This window comes from Phacochoerus africanus, chromosome 11 (assembly GCF_016906955.1).
Source record: "Phacochoerus africanus isolate WHEZ1 chromosome 11, ROS_Pafr_v1, whole genome shotgun sequence".
Taxonomy (NCBI): domain Eukaryota; kingdom Metazoa; phylum Chordata; class Mammalia; order Artiodactyla; family Suidae; genus Phacochoerus; species Phacochoerus africanus.
In genome coordinates, this window is record NC_062554.1 from 102,766,185 (window position 1) to 102,785,165 (window position 18,981).

The window sequence follows — 18,981 nt, forward strand, 5'->3', positions numbered from 1 at the left end:
GATAGGAGTTCCCGTTGTGGCTCAGTGGTTAATGAATCCGACTAGGAACCATGAGGTTGTGGGTTTGATCCCTGGCCTTGCTCAGTGGGTTAAGGATCCGGCGTTGCCCTGAGCTGTGGTGTGGGTCGCAGACGTGGCTCGGATCCTTCATATTGCTGTGGCTTTGGGGTAGGCTGGTGGCCACAGTTCCGATTAGACCCCTAGCCTGGGAACCTCCATATGCTGTGAGAGAAGCCCAAGAAATGGAAAAAAAAAAAAAAAAGAATATACTTAGATGAAACATAGTTTGGGCACTATTCACAATAGGCAAGACATGGAAACAACATAAATGTCTATCGACAGATACATGGTATATATACATAATGGAATACTACTCAGCCATAAAAAAGAACAAACCAATGCCATTTGCAGCAACAAGGGTGGAACTAGAGACTCTCATACTATGTGAAGTAAGTCAGAAAAAGAAAAATACCATATGATATCACTTATATCTGGAATCTAATATAGGGCACAAATGAACCTTTCCACAGAAAAGAAAATCATGGACATGGAGAATAGACTTGTGATTGCTGAGGGGGAGGGAGTGGGATGGACTGGGAATTTGGGGTTAATAGATGCAAACTATTGCCTTTGGAATGGATAAGCAATGAGATCCTGCTGTATAGCACTGGGAACTATATCTAGTCACTTAGGATGGAGCATGATAATATGAGAAAAAGAATGTTTGTTTGACTGGGTCACCCTGCTGTACAGTAGAAAACTGACAGAATACTGTAAGCCAGCTATAATGGAAAAAAAAAAACCCTAAAAAAATAAATACTTAATTAACAGCCAAAAAAAGAAAGGAAAAAAAAAGAAAAAACACAACGACACATAGTTTGGAGAGTTCCCGTCATGGCTCAGTGGAAACATATTTGCCTAACATCCATGAGGATGCAGGTTTGATTCCCGGCTTTATTCAGTGGGTTAAGAATCCAGGTTAAATTGCCATGAGCTGTAGTGTAGGTCACAGACGGGGCTTGGATCTGGCATTGCTTCAGCTGTGGTGCAGGCCAGGAGCTACGCCTCTGATTCAACCCCTAGCCTGGGAACCTCCATATGCTGTGGGTATGGCCCTAAAAAGACAAAACAAAAAACGAAAAAACAAAACAGTTTGGGAAGCACCATAGGATTAAATTTATCCATGTCGACTCCCTTTCAAGCAAAATTTCACGTTTGAAACCCAAGGAAAGGAAAATCATCATGTCCTAATTTTTCTTGTCGATTTTGACTTCCTAAACACAATGGTAATGCAAACACTAGGAAAAATAGGCTTATTTTCTTATTTAGCTGAATTTCCTAGAAAACCTTTTACTTTGGAATTATTAGAATATAGGCTATCTGCACCAGTAGGAAAAATTACCCAAGGATTAGGCTACCAGGGGCTACACACAGCATTTCAAATGCATGAAAGCCCAACTGTTTTTGATTTTTAATTGAAAAGGCAGGGCACACCTGCATTTCCACTTTATAAATTAGTCTGCTCTTGTTGCTGTGGTTGTTTTAATTGGAGAGTTCCTCCATCTGCCTTTCTTTTGCAGCTCTCAGCAAAGTGCCTCACGCAGGAAAGGTGCTCAAATACTTGGCAGATTGAGGCAATTCTTTTGGTATCGCTCATAAATTAATGAGGAACGTGTAACTCTGTATGGTTTCAGAGTAGTTAAAGAGAGAAAAAAATGCTACGTAACAGAAATGGGGCTTCAGGTGTTACTTATCAGCCGAGAATGCTTTCCAGCAGTGCACTTAAGATATCAGCCATAGCACACTTAGTTAGCAATTCTTCACCCTAAGTTTCTTGCTAATGCAAATTAACTTCAATTTCCCTCTCCGCTTCTTTGTCCCCCACCCAAAAGTCTCCAGAAACCAAGAAAAACACAGAAGTAACTGGCAGGGTTGCCTGGCAAAAACCGATTTCCAATTTCATTTCAAAAAGGCTTATACCTCCTACTGCATACGTCATATTCTCCTTCGTTTCCAAGCTTACCTTAAATGATATGTTTACGTAACAACAGACTTTGTTTCCAGTTTTCAGATAAGAGAAAGTTGAATCTCATTCACTCTCCACTTCAAACCCGCCATTTTTTGCGAAACTACCGTTTTTGTTGTGTTTCCATCCGTGCTTTTAAAATTTTAGACACCAGATTGATACACAGTACTCATCACGGAGTGAGGAAAAGAAGCTTTCCACCTTCCGTACAGCCTGGCCGTGGCCTTGCACCCCGCCAGCAGATCCTTGCAGGGTTTCCCGTCTGCGTCCTCGTGGGCCTGGGCCAGAGTGCGCGCTAGTGAGGCACCCACACACGCAAATGGATTTCCTGATCCATTTTACTAACCATAAGCCAGGGCTTTCCCAGTCCATCCCGGGAGAACCGCTATTACGGTGGAACGCCCGCCACAGTAGAAGTTCACCGTCCCCCGGGGCACATTGGCGGTTTTTGCGGCAGAACCCTGCCCCGCTCTGGGGAGACAGGGCGCGGCGACGGGCCCCGGGAGAAGGCGAAGGGCTGGAATAGGAAGAACGGATGCTGCGCACAGCAGGGCAAGGCTGCGAATGGTCTGGGGCGCACGAGGACCTATGAAAACAAAACTGTAAATAGCAGAAAGTTGGGTGAGAACCCGAGGGATGCACACGTCCAGCAGAGATGCGAAGTCCGGTGAAACACCTGCGCCGCAGCGCGGAGGCGGCGGGGGGCGGGGAAGGAAGGTGCTTCTTTAGACTTGATCTTGCCAAGGCTTAGGGACGCGGCAGGGCGTGGGCCAAATGTACAATTCGCTTTAGCAAAGGAGATTTAGCAGAAGGAGAGAGCCCGAGAGAAAGAGTGGAAGTAGACCCGCCGGGGGAGGCGGCGACGCAGGGAGCCCAGTGCAGCTCCGCGGGACAGTCGGTAAGCGCTGGGTGAGCTCAGCGGCCGCTCCTCCCCCGGCCCCGACACCCACGCGCCGGCACTCACGGACTCCTACCTAGGCCCCGACCCGGCCTGGACCCGCGCTCTCTCACTGGCCCGGGCCCCGGTCCCCGTGTACTCACCGGCCGGCGCTGCCCGGCGCTGCCCTGGGCGGAGCCGCCTAGAGCCGCTGCCGCCTCGACGCCGCGCCGCTGCCTCCCCGACCCGCAGTGGAGGCGCGGCGCCCGGCGCGACCCGTAACGCGAGCCCGCCCCGCCCCGTACCACCCCGCGCCCGCGACCCCTGCCACCCAGAGATCTCTCGAACTTCTAAGGTGTGCTGGAAATCAATACCCCGCTCGTCCAGCACCCCAAAAGCTCGGAAACGACACCTCGGTGCATCTCTCGTGGCCCACGAACCCCTCAAGGATGGGACTCGTGGAGCAAACACAATAAACAAGCCATAGTCTTCAAGTGGGGAACATTGCTTACTGTTTTACAAATGAAAACATCTGAACATGTATTTTTGTTGTATTTTAACTTTTTTCATTTTTAGATGAACGCATATTTAAAAACATACTCATTATGGAGTCTCACACAGGAGCAATGACAATGACTGAATGACAGCGAATTTTTTTTAAAGCTTCGGCGAGCTGCCTCTGATGAGCACTTAACCTGCAAATATTGACTATCGTGCAGCAAAGCGATGCGCGACAGGTTCTTCCCCAGACATTCGAGAGAGAGAATTTACAAATCAGCTTTTGGTTTTTATTAAGTAATGCAACAAAACATGCAATTTAGAAGAAAGGAATATAAATGGAGGGAAAATGGAACATGGAAAGAAGGAAGGGATGAAAGAGGAGGGAAAGAGGGAAGAAGGAGGGAAAGAAAGAGCCTATTTTGTTTCTAAATAAGTAGGATTTAGAAATAAGTAGGGCACCGCGGCCAGAGGGCTCAAATTAAGAACGTGAGTGGTAGAGATGATTTCAATATTAGTCCTTTTCTCTGGCCTTGTCTTAGCAAGAATTATGGTTGGTTCATTTGGGTCGTCCCCCGTCGCTCTGTCCCCCCGCCCCGCCCCGGCTCTGTGCATTTCTAGAGCGGACACTGTAGTGACACATGCGATGAGCTAGCTATTTGGCAGCGGGTCTTAAAGCTGAAAAGCGCGCCTGGAGATTCAGGGGCGTCAGCCAAAGAGACCCCAGCTGCTCCTGAGCAGAGACCGGGCATCACCCTGCGAGCACAAGTACTTTCCTCGAGTGGGAGGAAGAGCTGGAAATTTCCTCCCTACTCCACACGAGGGCGCTCTCTTCAAGGGCACCACGCCAGCCCGAGTGTCCTGAGCTGAGGAATTTACTGATTATCTCTGGCCTGTGTATAAAATCCAATTTTAATTTTCTTCAGGCTTTGATCATCTCTGAATAAATCCTAACAGAGTGAGATACTGAGGAGGACTTGGGTTCCTGTGACATGCCTTGCTGGTGTCGGCCATTTGACACTTGGCTTTTGCCATTTTATGAGAGATTATCTTGTCAGGTACATGTCCTGCCGCCCAGCACTTAAACTCTAAGGTACATACGAATCGCCTGGGGATCTTCAAAAATGCAGATTCTGCTTCCATCAATCTGGGTTGGGCCTGAGATACGCATTTCTAGCAAGCCTCTAAGGTGGGGCTGATGGGCTGTTGGAGGACCAAATTTTGAGTAGAAACTGTACACAGGTGGATTATACACTATTTTTGAAACTAGCACTCAGGTACCAAATGTAACAGTACCTGTTATAGTGATACTGAGTAACACATTTTCAGTGTTTGGCACATGTGTTTGGCGCTGTTCTACCTGAATTAACTCATATCGCAACTTTGTGAGTTAGATGGTGCTATTGTTTCTAGTTTAAAGATGAGTTTACTTTCACTTTTATATCCCTCCCTCTCCTTTCCCATCCTTGGCGGCTTGATTTAATTTTTGAATTTGTAGATTAACAGTGATCCCCAAAGTGAAAGCCATACAAATAGAGAAATGCCTTCCCTCCTCCTAGTGGTTAATGAATCCGACTAGGAACCATGAGGTTGTGGGTTCGATCCCTGGCCTCACTCAGAGGGTTAAGGATCCAGCGTTGCCGTGAGCTGCAGTGTAGGTTGCAGACATGGCTCCGATCTGGCGTTGCTGTGGCTCTGGCGTAGGCCGGTGGTTACAGCTCTGATTAGAACCCCTAGCCTGGGAACCTCCATATGCTGCAGGAGTGGCCCTAGAAAAGGCAAAAAGACAAAAAAAAAGGTAAATGCATGTGTAGTTTTCATAACTGCAGCTCTTGTCCCCTCTTTAAGGGTTATGTCATTCTGCGTTCCCACCAGCAATTTATGAGAAGGGCTATGTACTTAAAACATCGAATGTTTTGCACTGCGAGTTAGACTCATCTGTAGGACCAGAGTCTCATAGGAAGCTGGGACCCAGGACCCAAGTCTTCCAGTTACCAACCTACTGTCTGATTCGCCCAAGCGGGAGACTTTAATGCCATTTTTCTGCAATATCTGCCTCAATCACCTAAACAAATACCTGACATCTCACCAATAAAAACTCATTGTTTTGGATCCTGAACTATCTGTAGAAGTTTACCAGTACTTATTAAAACAGAAATCCCTTGGGACAAAGTTATATAGCTTATGCTATATTAACAATTTTTGTGAGATGAAAATACCTGTGCCTACCAGAGTGTCTGACGTTTCATCAATCTGAGCTCCCATCTCTCTCCCTCAAATGAGAACTGTTAACATCTGTAGGACCAAGACCCAAGCTGCTTTTCGGTAGCGAGAGACTTTGGGCAGGGTTCGGGTTCTGCGGGGGTGTGTCTTAGGGAGAGAGACCCAAAGACAGTTCTCTTCCTCTTCTGTTACCAAACTCTAAACATGGAAGATGCAAGAATATAAATATTCTGTTACAGCCGGGAAATTTAGAGGTAGACCAAAGCATCAAATTCAAATCACCTAAAATATGGACATGAAAGAAATTACACCAGAATTAGGAATGACTGGGTTTCTTCTTAGTGTTTAAGGAAGTTGTTTAGGTTTTTAGGTGATTGTAGAGGTGTTGAAAAGTGCCTGATTTTTCACAGTATGTCTCTTTCCATGGATTGTAACATTCAGGGATTCTTGGAATAGCTCTGGTGTTAGTTTACTGTCTCTAGATTTACTGAGGCAATATTTCTTACATAGAGTTTCTGCGCCTTTTTATTATTCACATGTATGTCTGTATATTACTCTACTGGTATTCTCTCCATAAAAAGTGGTATATTTCCAGACTTACCTTTTCTTTCTCTGCCGAATTGGCATGGTTTCTGGACAGTGGGTCCAGACATTGGAATAGGGTAATAAGGCTGCTGGAGAGAGGCAGACATTCCCACTGTCATTTTGTGGTCTCCTGTGTCTGTAAAGACAGCATCCATTTCCATCCATGTTGGAGTTTTTAAAATACTGTAAAAATTCATCTATAATAAGCACCCAAAGGACTAAATGAAAGATGCAGTAATGATAACAAGACCCTCTCGCCTCTGAACTGGAATTCTTTCAGTAACAACTGTTTTTCTTTACCTTGCACAATAAATAAATGCACAGTTACTTTTTACATTTATTACTACATTTTGCATGCGAAGCAGTTTGTAGTTACTCTGAAGAAGTATGAATCCTTCGCAAAATTCTTGTCAGAAAACTGAAAATTATTCCTCAGTTGTCGTCTCAGATTTACTTACTAATTTTAGTCTCCCAGCTTCTTTTCTTTCTTTTTTTTCTCTCTTTTTTTTGGCCATGCCTGAAGCATGCTAAACTTCCCAGGCCAGGAATTGAACCCGTGCCATAGCAGTGACAAGTGCTCTTTAATGGTTAGGCCACCAGGGAACTTCCTCCTAACTTCTTTTCTTAACTTACTTCAACCCTTCTCTACAACTTGACCAGAGTAGACTTATCCAAAGTTCATCTGCTTAAAGACCTCAGCAGCTTCCCAATGTCTCCTGGTTAAAACTGAATTTTGTTCTTGAGAAATTGTTCCCCCTCCCTCCCGACTCCCCCAGCAACACTGGCTCCTGCCTTCTCTCCAGGCTGATCCCCAGGCACCCCTCAAATTCAAATGAGCTGTCTCTCCCCTAAGGAGCTGGTTCCCAGCTTAGTGTTTTTCTGCACACAGTGCTCTATTCCTAGAATATATTCCTCAGTGAATCTGCCTGACAAAGCCTATTTATTCTTTTCTTTTTTTGCTACAATATTTAGATCCTCACATAAGAATAATGAGTTTGTGTGCACACAATTCATTCAAGCCTTAACACTGTATTATCTTTCATTCTGACTTTTTAAAAAAGAAATAAAATACTTTAGGTCGATGTCTTCCACATACCTCTCTCTGACCTAATTTTTCCTGCCTGAGGTAACTACCATCATGAATTAGTACATACCAGTCCCATAAATACTTCTATATGTTTTGTATGCAAGTATTTGTATGCAACATACAGTATTTTTTTTGCAAGTTCTAAGATCGATAAATGGCATCCTACTATATTGATAATTTTGCAACTTGTTTTGTTATCCTTAATAAGTGTACTCTATTCGTTTTAACCACCAAACAATAGTCTTTTACGCAAACAGACCACAATTTACCCATTCTCTTGTTGATGCACATTTGGATTATTTCTGATTATGTGCAATTACACACAATGCTGCTGTGAATCTTGCACATATCTCTTCAGGTAGAAAGGTACCATCTTTCACTATGGTAAATATCTAGAAGTGGCTAGGTCATGCCGTGCACACAAATTCACTTTTTACTGATACTGTAACATATTGAATGTTACTGATATTATACTGCTCTCTGTAGAAGTTTATACTAACTATATTGTCTTATTTTCAATATTCTACTTTTATTTTTATTATATTATTTTTTGTATTTTTGCTTGTTAGGGCTTCACCCACAGCACATGGAAGTTTCCAAGCTAGGGATCTAATCGGAGCTACAGATGCCAGCCACAGCAACGCCAGATCCAAGCTGCGTCTGCAACCTACCCCACAGCTCATGGCAATGCCGGATCCTTAACCCACTGAGTGATGCCAGGGATCGAACCCACCATCTCATGGTTCCTAGTTGGATCGTTTCTGCTGCCCCATAACAGGAACTCCTTATTTTCAATATTCTTAATGTCCTGGCATCTGGGGTCTTGCTGAGAAATACAATTTGCTGTCAAAAAATATCAATTGGAAAACATTAAAATGACTGGGTCCATATTTTAAGTGATCGCCTATAATTCTTTAACTTTGGAACATAAGAGAGAGTGCTAGTGACAACCTCAGTTTGGGGAATTTCTTAAATAATATACATGTTATGTTATTTCTTAGATAAAAGGTAAAATTTATGTGATAGTGAATATATTTAAGATTAGATATGCATATATTTTACATTAAAATGCACAGTGAATAGGAGACAACTGTGCAGGAAGCATGGAAACTTGGCCATACAATACTTGAATTCCTACTCTGATTATGTTTTCAAATTAAATAAGCCAACAGTGGTAAGTCCCCACTTATGCCACTAAAAACTTCGCAGAGATGAATTGGTAGGGAGTTCTAGTCCTGTTTAGATGCTAAAACATGTAGATAGGAGCACTGTAAATATCTGAGCATTAATCAGGGGGTAGGTCTTTGGCATACTTCAGTTATTTGGAAAGATGACAGTTTGGGAAAAAGCCAACCCCTTGTACCAGTGAAAAAATGAAACAAAAATACCACCAAATGGTCAACCAGAAGCAGACAATTTGTGAACCAAGAAAGGAGCATCAACAATTAAGATGCAATAGTTATAAATATTTATGGGCCACCCAATTATACAATATGTCACGTTAGGTTAAAAAAAGAAAAAGGTCTTATATCTCATCTCCCAGGCAATGATTCACAATGGATTTGATACCAGGCTCAAAATAAAATTTAACCAGACTTGTCAGCTAGATTATCCCTTACTGTTTCCCTCTTCAATGAGAAATACTACTGACATTCAGTGCTCTAGATAAATGTTTTTCAGTCCTCTGGAAAATCAACAAATTCAACAATATCAACATATTTTTTATTTTGTAGATGCTAAAAATAAGCGGGGAGAACATCTCAATTAGGATTTTTCTCCTCAACACTTAGCACAGTGCCTGTCACATAGCAAGTACTCAATAAATATTTGCTGAATGAATGCATGAGTACTAATTATGATCTAGACATTGTGCCAGCCGCTAACAAAATTCTCAAGCGTCAAACAATTTTCAGAATTCACAACTGACTTTTCCTTGTGTAATTACCGAGTGACTAATAGAAAACAGAGTGAATAAGAGAAAAATGGCTAAATTGAAAGTGTGGGTTCATAATTGCTATTATCAACAACGAAACAACCAAAAAAACATACAAACCAGTAAACACATTTGACGCTGTCCTTTCCAAACCTGACCAGTGACTTAGAAATCCAGTACAAATTTCAACAAACAGTGAATAAAGACAAATGAAGCTCAAATGGCTTTTGGACAAAATTTTTATTTAAGCATGGGCTTTTAGCTTGGTTCACCCTGGAGTGCAACCTTTTAGTTATGTTAATAGAGAGTTGAGGGCTACAGGGCCATTACAATGTTGCTGGTGTTGGCACAGCTTCGTCAGAAGGTATGACTGTGACCCGCAGGAAGGACAATCCACAAAGAGAACACAATGAAAACACCCACTGTTTTACAACTCACTCTGTTACCACAGACACAAAATGGCAGTTACTGTTAGTAAATCAGCCACAGAACACTTTAAAAAAATCTTTAGACAAGGAAATGGGAAGTCCTTTGTGGGAGAGAGGGTTTTCATCCACAATTTTTAAGTAGAAAATATTTCAAGGTCAAGCATTTTTTTTTCCTTATCCACAAAAACAACGCTAAACCCACATAACATTTTCAGGGATATATTAAAGGAGATACAATATCTTTACAACTATCTTCTTCAGCAGGTATCTCAATGAATTTTCTGCAGAATATAAGTAGCCTGAAATTCAGCAGCAAAATATCGCAACATAGCAAGTAAGTACAGTGTCAATGTGTTATATTGTAGGCGAGGGTACAGAAAGGACAAAACAATGATAATTTAATCGTATAAAACAGGATACATAGTTGAAATACAGTCCACTTCAATAGCTTTGTGACCAAGAATATTACAGACTGTACTAAATGCCATTTTTAAACATAAAGTCTCTTAAACTTTTGTGCTTAATTTTTTTTTTAATCTGTTAGACTATTTCTTATTTTCAATACTGCCACTGTAACTGATATTACAACAGATCACAATGTGCACAGACACATCAACATGAAGACATTTACTTATGCGAAAATAAGTCACTTGTCATTAGTTCACAGTGTGGGAAAGTGGTGGACACTCGGTCTGGAGAAGGGCTTTCCGTTAGTCACCAAGTCCTTCGCAGGAATTTCCTGATATCAGATGCAGGGCGAGATTTAAAGGAATGGAAAACGACGCGTCACAGGTTGGGAGAAAAAAAAAATAAAGTTTTGGATTCTTCATGGGTATCGTCTAAGTGACCTCCGTCTTCTGTTGTAGAAGTGCCTGAGCCCATGTTGCCGTGAAAAATTCATCATGTAATTTTGTTTGCGAGTGCTGTTAAGATCAGAAAGGACAGAGGCAGGGAGGGAAAGGAGAAAGAGCATGTAAGTCCCATCACGGAAAGCGTCATCTTGTCTAGGTCCTCCTTTCCCCGGATAGTTCTTGAATATTTTCAGGATTAACAGGTCAGGCTGACCTGACCACCCCAGGACCGAAGAACTAAAGGTTGACACCTGCAGTCACTGCCTTGGGCCTTGAAAAAAAATCCCCTTCATGAGTGAGCTCCAAACCAGAAAAAATTGGTAAATTCTCTTGATTCATAGACAAAGTGGACTGAATGGAGCTCCTCTGAGACCAAGACTGTGCTGCTCCCATCACCTCGTTTAAATACAGCTTCAACAAGTAGGAAACGTTACTTGATTCCTCCAACAAACATTTTCACTTAAAGCTTAAAAAGCAAAAACAAACAAAGGAAAAACAAACTTCTTATCTGAGTCAGCCTGACCTTCTTATTTTATGCAGTCTCAGGGGCAAAATGAAAAAGAAAGGTGTTTTATTTTATTTTTATTTTATTTTTATTTTTTTTAACCACCTCAGAATATTAGATTCCACTGCCTTTCTCAAACAATAAGCAGCTGGGGTCATGTACTATGAACATGGCCTTATGAAAGAGACATTCCACTGGAAAAAAGATAATAAAATACTAAGAAAGCCTAATTGAATGTACAGATGTAAATAGATGTGTATGAATTTTCCTCATGTGTGCATACAAATATGCATATATCATACATACATGCTGTATGTTAAGCTGATAAAATACACTGAAAATGGATTTTAGGAGCCTGTAGAAATATGCATGATACTGGTAGAGACAGTTGTTAAAGTCGTGGTCTGGAAAATACAGTTTAAAAGGGATCATTATCCATAACATCACTGACAAGAATCAGACTCCCTTCGCACACTGACTCGAGTGAAGACAATGCAGCATCAAAGTGTGGTTTTGAAGTGTGAACCTCTTAGTATTTTCCAGATTCACTGAGCTTCTTGAATACTGTCTGGTCCTACAGTCTTTTCCTCCTTAACTTTATGGGAATATAACACGCATATGGAGCAGGGTAAGGTAATGTGATGTGATTTTTACCATGAAGGTCGATATGACAGGAACGTGAGCTGGATAAAGAGGAGGGAAAGGGTAATTTTGCACTGAGCTGTGTATTCTTCTGGCTTATTAATGATCAGTAGACCAGGCAAGGTGTAAAATGATACTGTTTTACCTAGGGTATTATACTAAGGCTTGTAACATACAGAAATCTTTAAAATGAGGATTTTGTAGATGTTTGATCATTAGAAAACAAAACATGAAATAAAATCTCTCAAAAGAAAATACCTAAAGTAAATTGCATCAGGCATGTGTAATAAAAAATCAAGAGCATCTGTGCTGAAAACCTGATAAAAAGAAGACATCACATTGATATGCATTTGAGAAAATAAAGTGCTAATAACTTTTCACTCTGGATTTTGATATTACCAAAAAGCTAGAAGCTATATAGAACAGAACCAAAATATATTCTGAATAAACTGTAGAGATAAAGGAAAAAAATCAGGTTTTGTCTTCAGGTAGCTTTACTCCTCCTCCCTCTTCTTCCCTCCCTCCCTCCCTTCCTTCCTTCCTTTTTAGGGCCGCCCCTGTGGCACAAGGAAGTTCCCAGGCTGGGGGTTGAATCAGAGCTGTAGCAGCCGGCCACAAGCACAGCCACAGCAACACCAGACACTAGCTGCATCTGCAACCTATGTCTCAGCTTGCGGCAACACCAGATCCTTAACACACTGAGCGAGGCCAGGGATCGAACCTGCATCCTCATGGATACTAGTTAGGTTCTTAACCTGCTGAGGCACAAGGGGAACTCCCTGTGCTCTTCTGATGTGACAATATCACAAGCATCAACTAAGTTGATCAGTTTCACTGTCATGGTTGAAGAAGGAAATGAATGTATTCATTATTTATTGGCTGCTCTAAGTACTGATTGCTGCTTATGTAAAGTCCAGTTACAAAAAAAAAAAAAAGGACAAAGATCTAACGTATTGAACTAATCAAGCGTCAGGAGAAAAAATCCCCTCACCTCTTTGGTCACAGAAGATTGGGACTGGCACTAGCAGCCTTCCCGCCAGCACCCTCTGTCACTTTGTGGCCCTTTTGCTGACCTATGACAGTGCCTCCTAGACCAGCTGCCTCATCCTCTCCCCTTAAGAAACACCATTGAAAAGAAACTAGGAAATACTAAGGTGTTACTGGAAGCCTGATTGTGTGTGTTTACACACACATATGGTGGATTTTGCACACCAGTTTCAGTAAACTTTCCTTCAAACACTGGCTTCACCTTGTCAAAAAGCTGTTCATAATCCTTTCGTTCACGTCAACAGCACTGGCTCTTTCAAGTTCTCCACACGTTTAACCTGACTCTGTTTTTCATCCACTACACTGTACACAGAGCCTCTATTCAAACTCACCTGGAGCCCCTTCCATCTGCCTGACTGGACCATCCCCAACATGGTTTCCTACAATTCTACTTACATTTCAACTATTATATTTTCTTTAGGGCTCATCCCCTCCAGTAGGGATTTCCCCCCACTACTTTGAACTCTCAGAGTGTCCATTTTCTGCTTTGCGTGGAGATGAGTTGTGTTCATGTCTTGGCTCCCCGTGACTAAACTTCCGTGGGTACAGCTCCTGTGCCCCAGCTCCCCCCAACCCCACACCAGAGCACTGAGCCTCCTGCCTGACCCCTGGGCGGTCAAGGCATGTTTGTTGAACTTTTGTCGACTTACTGATTGGATGCCTGCTGTAAATCATTACTCTTTGACTATAAGGAATAATTGCAAAGTTAAAGCAGTGAAAATTATCCTGTTGAAGACACATTTAAAGATATAAGGAATTCAGAATTTAAGAGTTAAAATATTTTACACAAAGAAAAGACAAACTCAGAACACTCAAGATATTCAGTTATCTCAATGCAACCCAGATTGACTTGAAAGTGACCTCAACATATGGGGAAAAAAGGAACATTTAATCTGAATAAAACCTGACGTGCATGTTTAACGGTGTTAAAGCAACTATTTCATATTACTATTTACTTATCATGGACTGATTTAAATTCTTCATCTTTACATGTGAGAAAATAAATATTAACAATTTGCAGATATTTTATTTTATTTTTAGGGCTGCACCTGTGGCATATGGAAGTTCCCAGGCTAGGGGTCCAACTGGAGCTATAGCTGCCGGTCTACACCACAGCCACAGCAATACAGGATCTGAGCTGTGTCTGCGACCTATACCACAGCTCACGGCAATGCCAGATCCTTAATCCACTGAGTGAGGCCAGGGATTAAACCCACAACCTCGTGATTCCTAGTTGGATTCGTTTCCACTGAGCCATGATGGGAACTCCTGTAGATCTTTAATGCCTTGACAATTCCTCCAGCCTGGATGCTTACATCTACTTTAGAAGGCATTTTGATTCACTGGATACGCTTTAATTTTGAATAAATTTATGTACAGTGGTATATCTTTGGATCCCCGTCAATGTTGATATGTGCTCAGCATTTGCTATAGAGGCCTGGTGTTTTGTAATCACATTAGAAATGGCCACATCTTCAAAGTCCTCTGGAAACTAGTAATTTTATATGTAAAACAAAATATCTCTGCAGTCAGTTAGGTTGGAATCTAATGAAGCAGGTTTTCCCACTTCGTAAGTTTTTGCTTTTTGTTTTTGTCTTTTCTAGGGCTGCTCCCACAGCATATGGAGGTTCCCAGGCTAGGGGTCTAATCAGAGCTGTAGCTGCAATGTGGGATCCGAGCTGTGTCTACAACCTACACCACAGCTTATGGCAATGCCGGATCCTTAACCCACTGAGCGAGGCCAGGGATAGAACCCACAATCTCGTGGTTCCTAGTCGGATTCACTAACCACTGAGCCATGATGGGAACTCCACTCATAAGTTTTGAAAATCAAGTGCCATGGGAAGTCATACCAAAGTGCTGCCTGCCTCCAGGACCATTTAATAAACTGAGATGGTTATTAAATACTTGTTGTAGCTTCTAAAATGTCTCACCTAACTTACAGGCCTGGGCAGAAGGGGTATTTTAAACAAGTTTAAATAACTCATGCTTATTATCTTATTTTGTGGAGAAGAGCTGTGAGCCTATTTTTGTTTTTGATACATGCAGATGTGCAGTTATAAACTTATAACCAAAATAATTACAGGTGTGATGGAATTTTAAGACTTTCTTCACTGCTGTTATAGGGGAAACATATTTTTTTATTATAATTCCAATGAAAGCAGGCAATGTCCATGTCAAGTTATATCAATTATGGCACTTAACAATTTGCTTTGGTTGTGAACAGAACTTGGTCCATTTTAAAATCTATTACACGTCGTCATTGCAGGAAGGGGGAATAAACATCAATGGCTTCTTAGAAATGCTAACTTAAAATTCCATTATCACTGAGGAAGTTTAGGGACTTTAGACAGCATATAGAATAATAAAATGCTTCCCTGTTTTTGCACAGGAAATATGGCTATTGCACTTTTTTTCAGGAACTAGGGACTGTTCTCTCGAGGCGTTGTTCTTTACTGGAGCCACTGTCTTGGATCATTTATCATTATGAAAAAATTCAACTGATTTTTAATGAATTCTAAAGGAAATGGGCAAGATAGAGACTTGGCAGAAGTAATTTGAGCTCAGAGAAATTTAGGCATTTTTACTGTTCAGTAGTTCATTTATTTTTCATCAAAACATAAAAAATAACGCTCTGTGGCAATGCAAAAATAAGAATGCAGAGACTGCTCTTATCTTTCAAAGAAATATTGGTGAGTGTAGGATGGGAAAGTGCCATTGAAATGAATCAATGAAACTGCTCTACATAGAAGAGGCTGTACATTTTACTTTCAAGACCACACACATTTTCAGGAGGGCTTCATATAAATACATGTGGGCTTATACATCTCACAAATGTAGAAAATTTTATATTTCTTTTCCCTGTTGAACGGGGATGAGAACAATATCTGATCATGTGTACCTCGGGAAATTAAATGAAGATTTCTAGCAGAATATGCAGATGTCTAATAAGTGTTGACCGTTTTACCTTCTTTCCTAAGTTTTCAAGCATCTCCATTAGAGAACAAAGGACATATACTTAAAAAGGCCAATCTTACCTAAGGATAAGATCTAGAACTCACAAATATTATGAATAAATCCACTCCCTTTTGCTGGTTCATTTATCAACTTAGAATAGAACTGAGAAGTCTAGGCACCATCACACATCTCCAGCACAATAGATATTTTGAGACGCTACATTTAATCAGAGCCCCTAGCTCTTTCACACACATTTCTATTTTCACTTTCCCCTCATCACGCACTTATAAACTGTGACCATTTCAAGATCACCTAATAAAGTCCCAGGCACAGAGTAAAATTTGTTACCCAGTGAAGGAATCCTGATTCGCACTCTGGTTTATGCTGCTGTGCCCTATATTAAAAATTAGGGAATTATTGCAATTTGGCTGAATTCTGAGTTTACATGATATAGATGACAAATGTTCCAGTATATCTCAGTATCGTATAACTGTTTTCATAGGGTTTTTTTTTTCTTCAATTGCAAAGGTCTTCTACAAAACTTCTCAGTTAACCTAGGTAATACTGATGAAACTATTAATAAACAGTTCCCCAGAATTAGTAAGAGGACTTACCTTACTCTAGTGGAAAACCAATGACAGCAAATAATGAAATATAACACAAGTTAAAACATGCCTTTCAACACATGCAGCACTGTGATTAGTCATAAAAGTCTGACCAGGTTTAGACGCAATATAGGATTTTTCATCTCTTTTGAAAATAAAAATTAAAGAAGTTATTTCTTATCTCTCTATACCTAATATATACATATAGTGAACATTTCTATGTAATGCAACATGCAGTATTTGCTCATAACCGTATGTCAAGGTACATGTAGCTACAGTACTACATTTGGCATAAATGTTGCATTTGCATATAAGGTATAAATACAAAAGTAATAGTTTAATAACTACCATTAATTTGATTATTTGATTTTGCAATTATTTGCATTTTAGAAAATACTTATTCCTGAATATATTAAGGAATGGGCTTTAAAAAATACAGAAGTCCTCTACATCAAATAACACAATCCAATTTAATAAAGGATACATATGCTTTGCAACAAATGTAATATGCTCATCTCCATAAATCATTTGTGCCAAAAATGTGACAATATCTTGATAATGAATAGCATGAGGGGATGGTCAGGATGGAATTCATATTATTAAAATCTGAGATAGGCTTTTAAGACCATAGTTAGCAACATACTGGTTTTCAGTTCTCAGCACATGTGGTAATAATTCACTTTTTAGTAAATCAATTCGTCAGAGCTGACTCTACGGAGCCATTTGCTTTCAAGGTACACATGCAAAAATTGGCCCACTTCATTATACACATGACAGGTTGTGATTTAGACACGTACACAGGAAATGTGATGTGTGAATGAAATGCAGAGTTGGGTGAGGGAGATTCTTAGGATAGAAGGGTGAGTGCCCAGCACAAAAGGTTAAGACAAAGGATTCTCTTTTATCCTAAGAAGAACCCCACCAGCATGGATCTTGTGAGGGATCTGCCCAAATGTATTCACAAACATTTACTGAAAAACAAGTATTCTACACTAGCAAATGAATTCGGAGAAATTAGGTTTCTGACACTTGATTGTCAATGACTGTGTTCCGCTGCATCACTCAGACTTTATGGAAGGAGGACTTTTTGTCAGCTAGTGAGGCTGGAGAAAAGCGATCTGTCAATTCGGTTCATCTCGGCTGTGGCAGATTAGCAAAGAGCTAATCATCGTGAAGGGTTTTATTGAAAAACATCATCAGAGTGGGGAGATTACACTCGCAAACAAGCAGAAGGCCTAAATGACTTCGCTTGTTAAATGTTAAAACGGTGGTTTTTATCTTTACAGTGTGGGGCTTACTGTGTATATCCATATTTATGAAACGCAAATCCTTCTGGATGGAGTATTTTAGAATTAAACCGTTAAATTAAAAATATATTAGGTATCTTGTTCCTTTAGGACGCATTCCTACATCCTGAAATATTGTCAAAAGTGCAACTTTTTTTTTTTTTTTCTCATCAAACTCATGCATCTTCTAGGTTAACACGGGCAGTACTGGGGTTAAACTCAAGATGCCATGCGTGACCACGGTTTTTCTTTCTAGGAGTTTTTGGCATGTGTCCTTGGTGCACATGCACAAAAGCTAAACTATGGTGATAAAGCTAGATTAGGGCCAATCTTCACTCAGAAAAGAAATCCATCCTAAAAACATATACCCCCAAGCATTGGTTGCAAAAAACATATTAGCTGTCCTATTTGTAGCGTTCAACTAGGTTAGGACTCCTATCTCGTAAACGCACATCTCAGCCTCCTGTTGCCTCCATTCTTAAGGAGTTAACATTGTTAGTTTATAAGATTAAATGTTATTACACAAAAGTATAGTTAATTAGGAGGATATTCTGAATTTAACAGAGTTTAGTGGGAGTATTCCACCTCTCTATTTCTTTTTTTTTGGCCATGTGCACAGCATGCGGAAGTTCCTAGACCAGGGATCAAACCTGTGCCATGGCAGTACCCAGAGCCACAGCAGTGATAATGCAGGATCCTTAATCTACTGAGCCACCAGGGAACTCCCCACCTCTCTATTTCTAAATATAGAGCTACTACAGTGAAGTCATACTTGGTAATATTTGTGAATTGTGACATGACCCCTTGGCAGGTTTCCTTATGCTTTATTTTGTTGAAACACACTGAAAAATTATTATATTTCATTTTTCTGAATTTTTTTTGGAACTTTATTTTTAAGCTCATCACATGAATGAATTAAAGTAATTGTTTTGTAGGCATATTAACTAGCAGAAAACTTTTTGTGACTCTTCTGAAAATAAGTAGTTTGAAAGGATACAGTGGCATAGAAATGTTAAATCTTAAGACAAGAGCAAAACATCCGAAACATAGTTCTGAAAATAAAATTTCTTTGTATGGTATTTTAAAAACAACTCATTGATTAAACTCAGCTGCATGAAGTATTCTTTCCAAAAAAGAATGAAAACAAAGTGACTCCTTTAGTTTTAAAAAATTTAACATATTATATATCTATTACATATATATATATATAATTTTATGGTTATATGTATAAAGTTATAATTTAAAATTATTCACTGAAAGAAGACTGAATAAAACTCAAATCATGCAATACTCTGCATATGTGGCAGTGCTCTTTTTCTTGTTTGAAATGCTGTAGTGCCTAAGACTTTGAGAGAATAAAGCAGGCTAAGAGCAGACAGGTGCCTGGTAAGTGATAAATTCTTCAAAGTATTAAAATTCTGGAGATAGAC

General features: G+C 40.4%; 1 protein-coding gene across 3 annotated transcripts in view; it reads right to left on the reverse strand.

Moving 5' to 3' along the window:
* Nucleotides 1-9,450: 9,450 nt before the first annotated feature.
* The window catches only part of RELN (reelin), a 500,685-nt gene continuing 491,154 nt past the window's right edge, over nt 9,451-18,981 (reverse strand). For 2 of the 3 annotated variants that reach the window (XM_047752963.1, XM_047752962.1), the window contains exon 64: nt 9,451-10,580. In XM_047752963.1, coding sequence (XP_047608919.1) covers nt 10,484-10,580 — 97 coding nt within the window. In that variant the 3' untranslated portion in view covers nt 9,451-10,483. The other variant, XM_047752964.1, reaches the window with a different exon arrangement.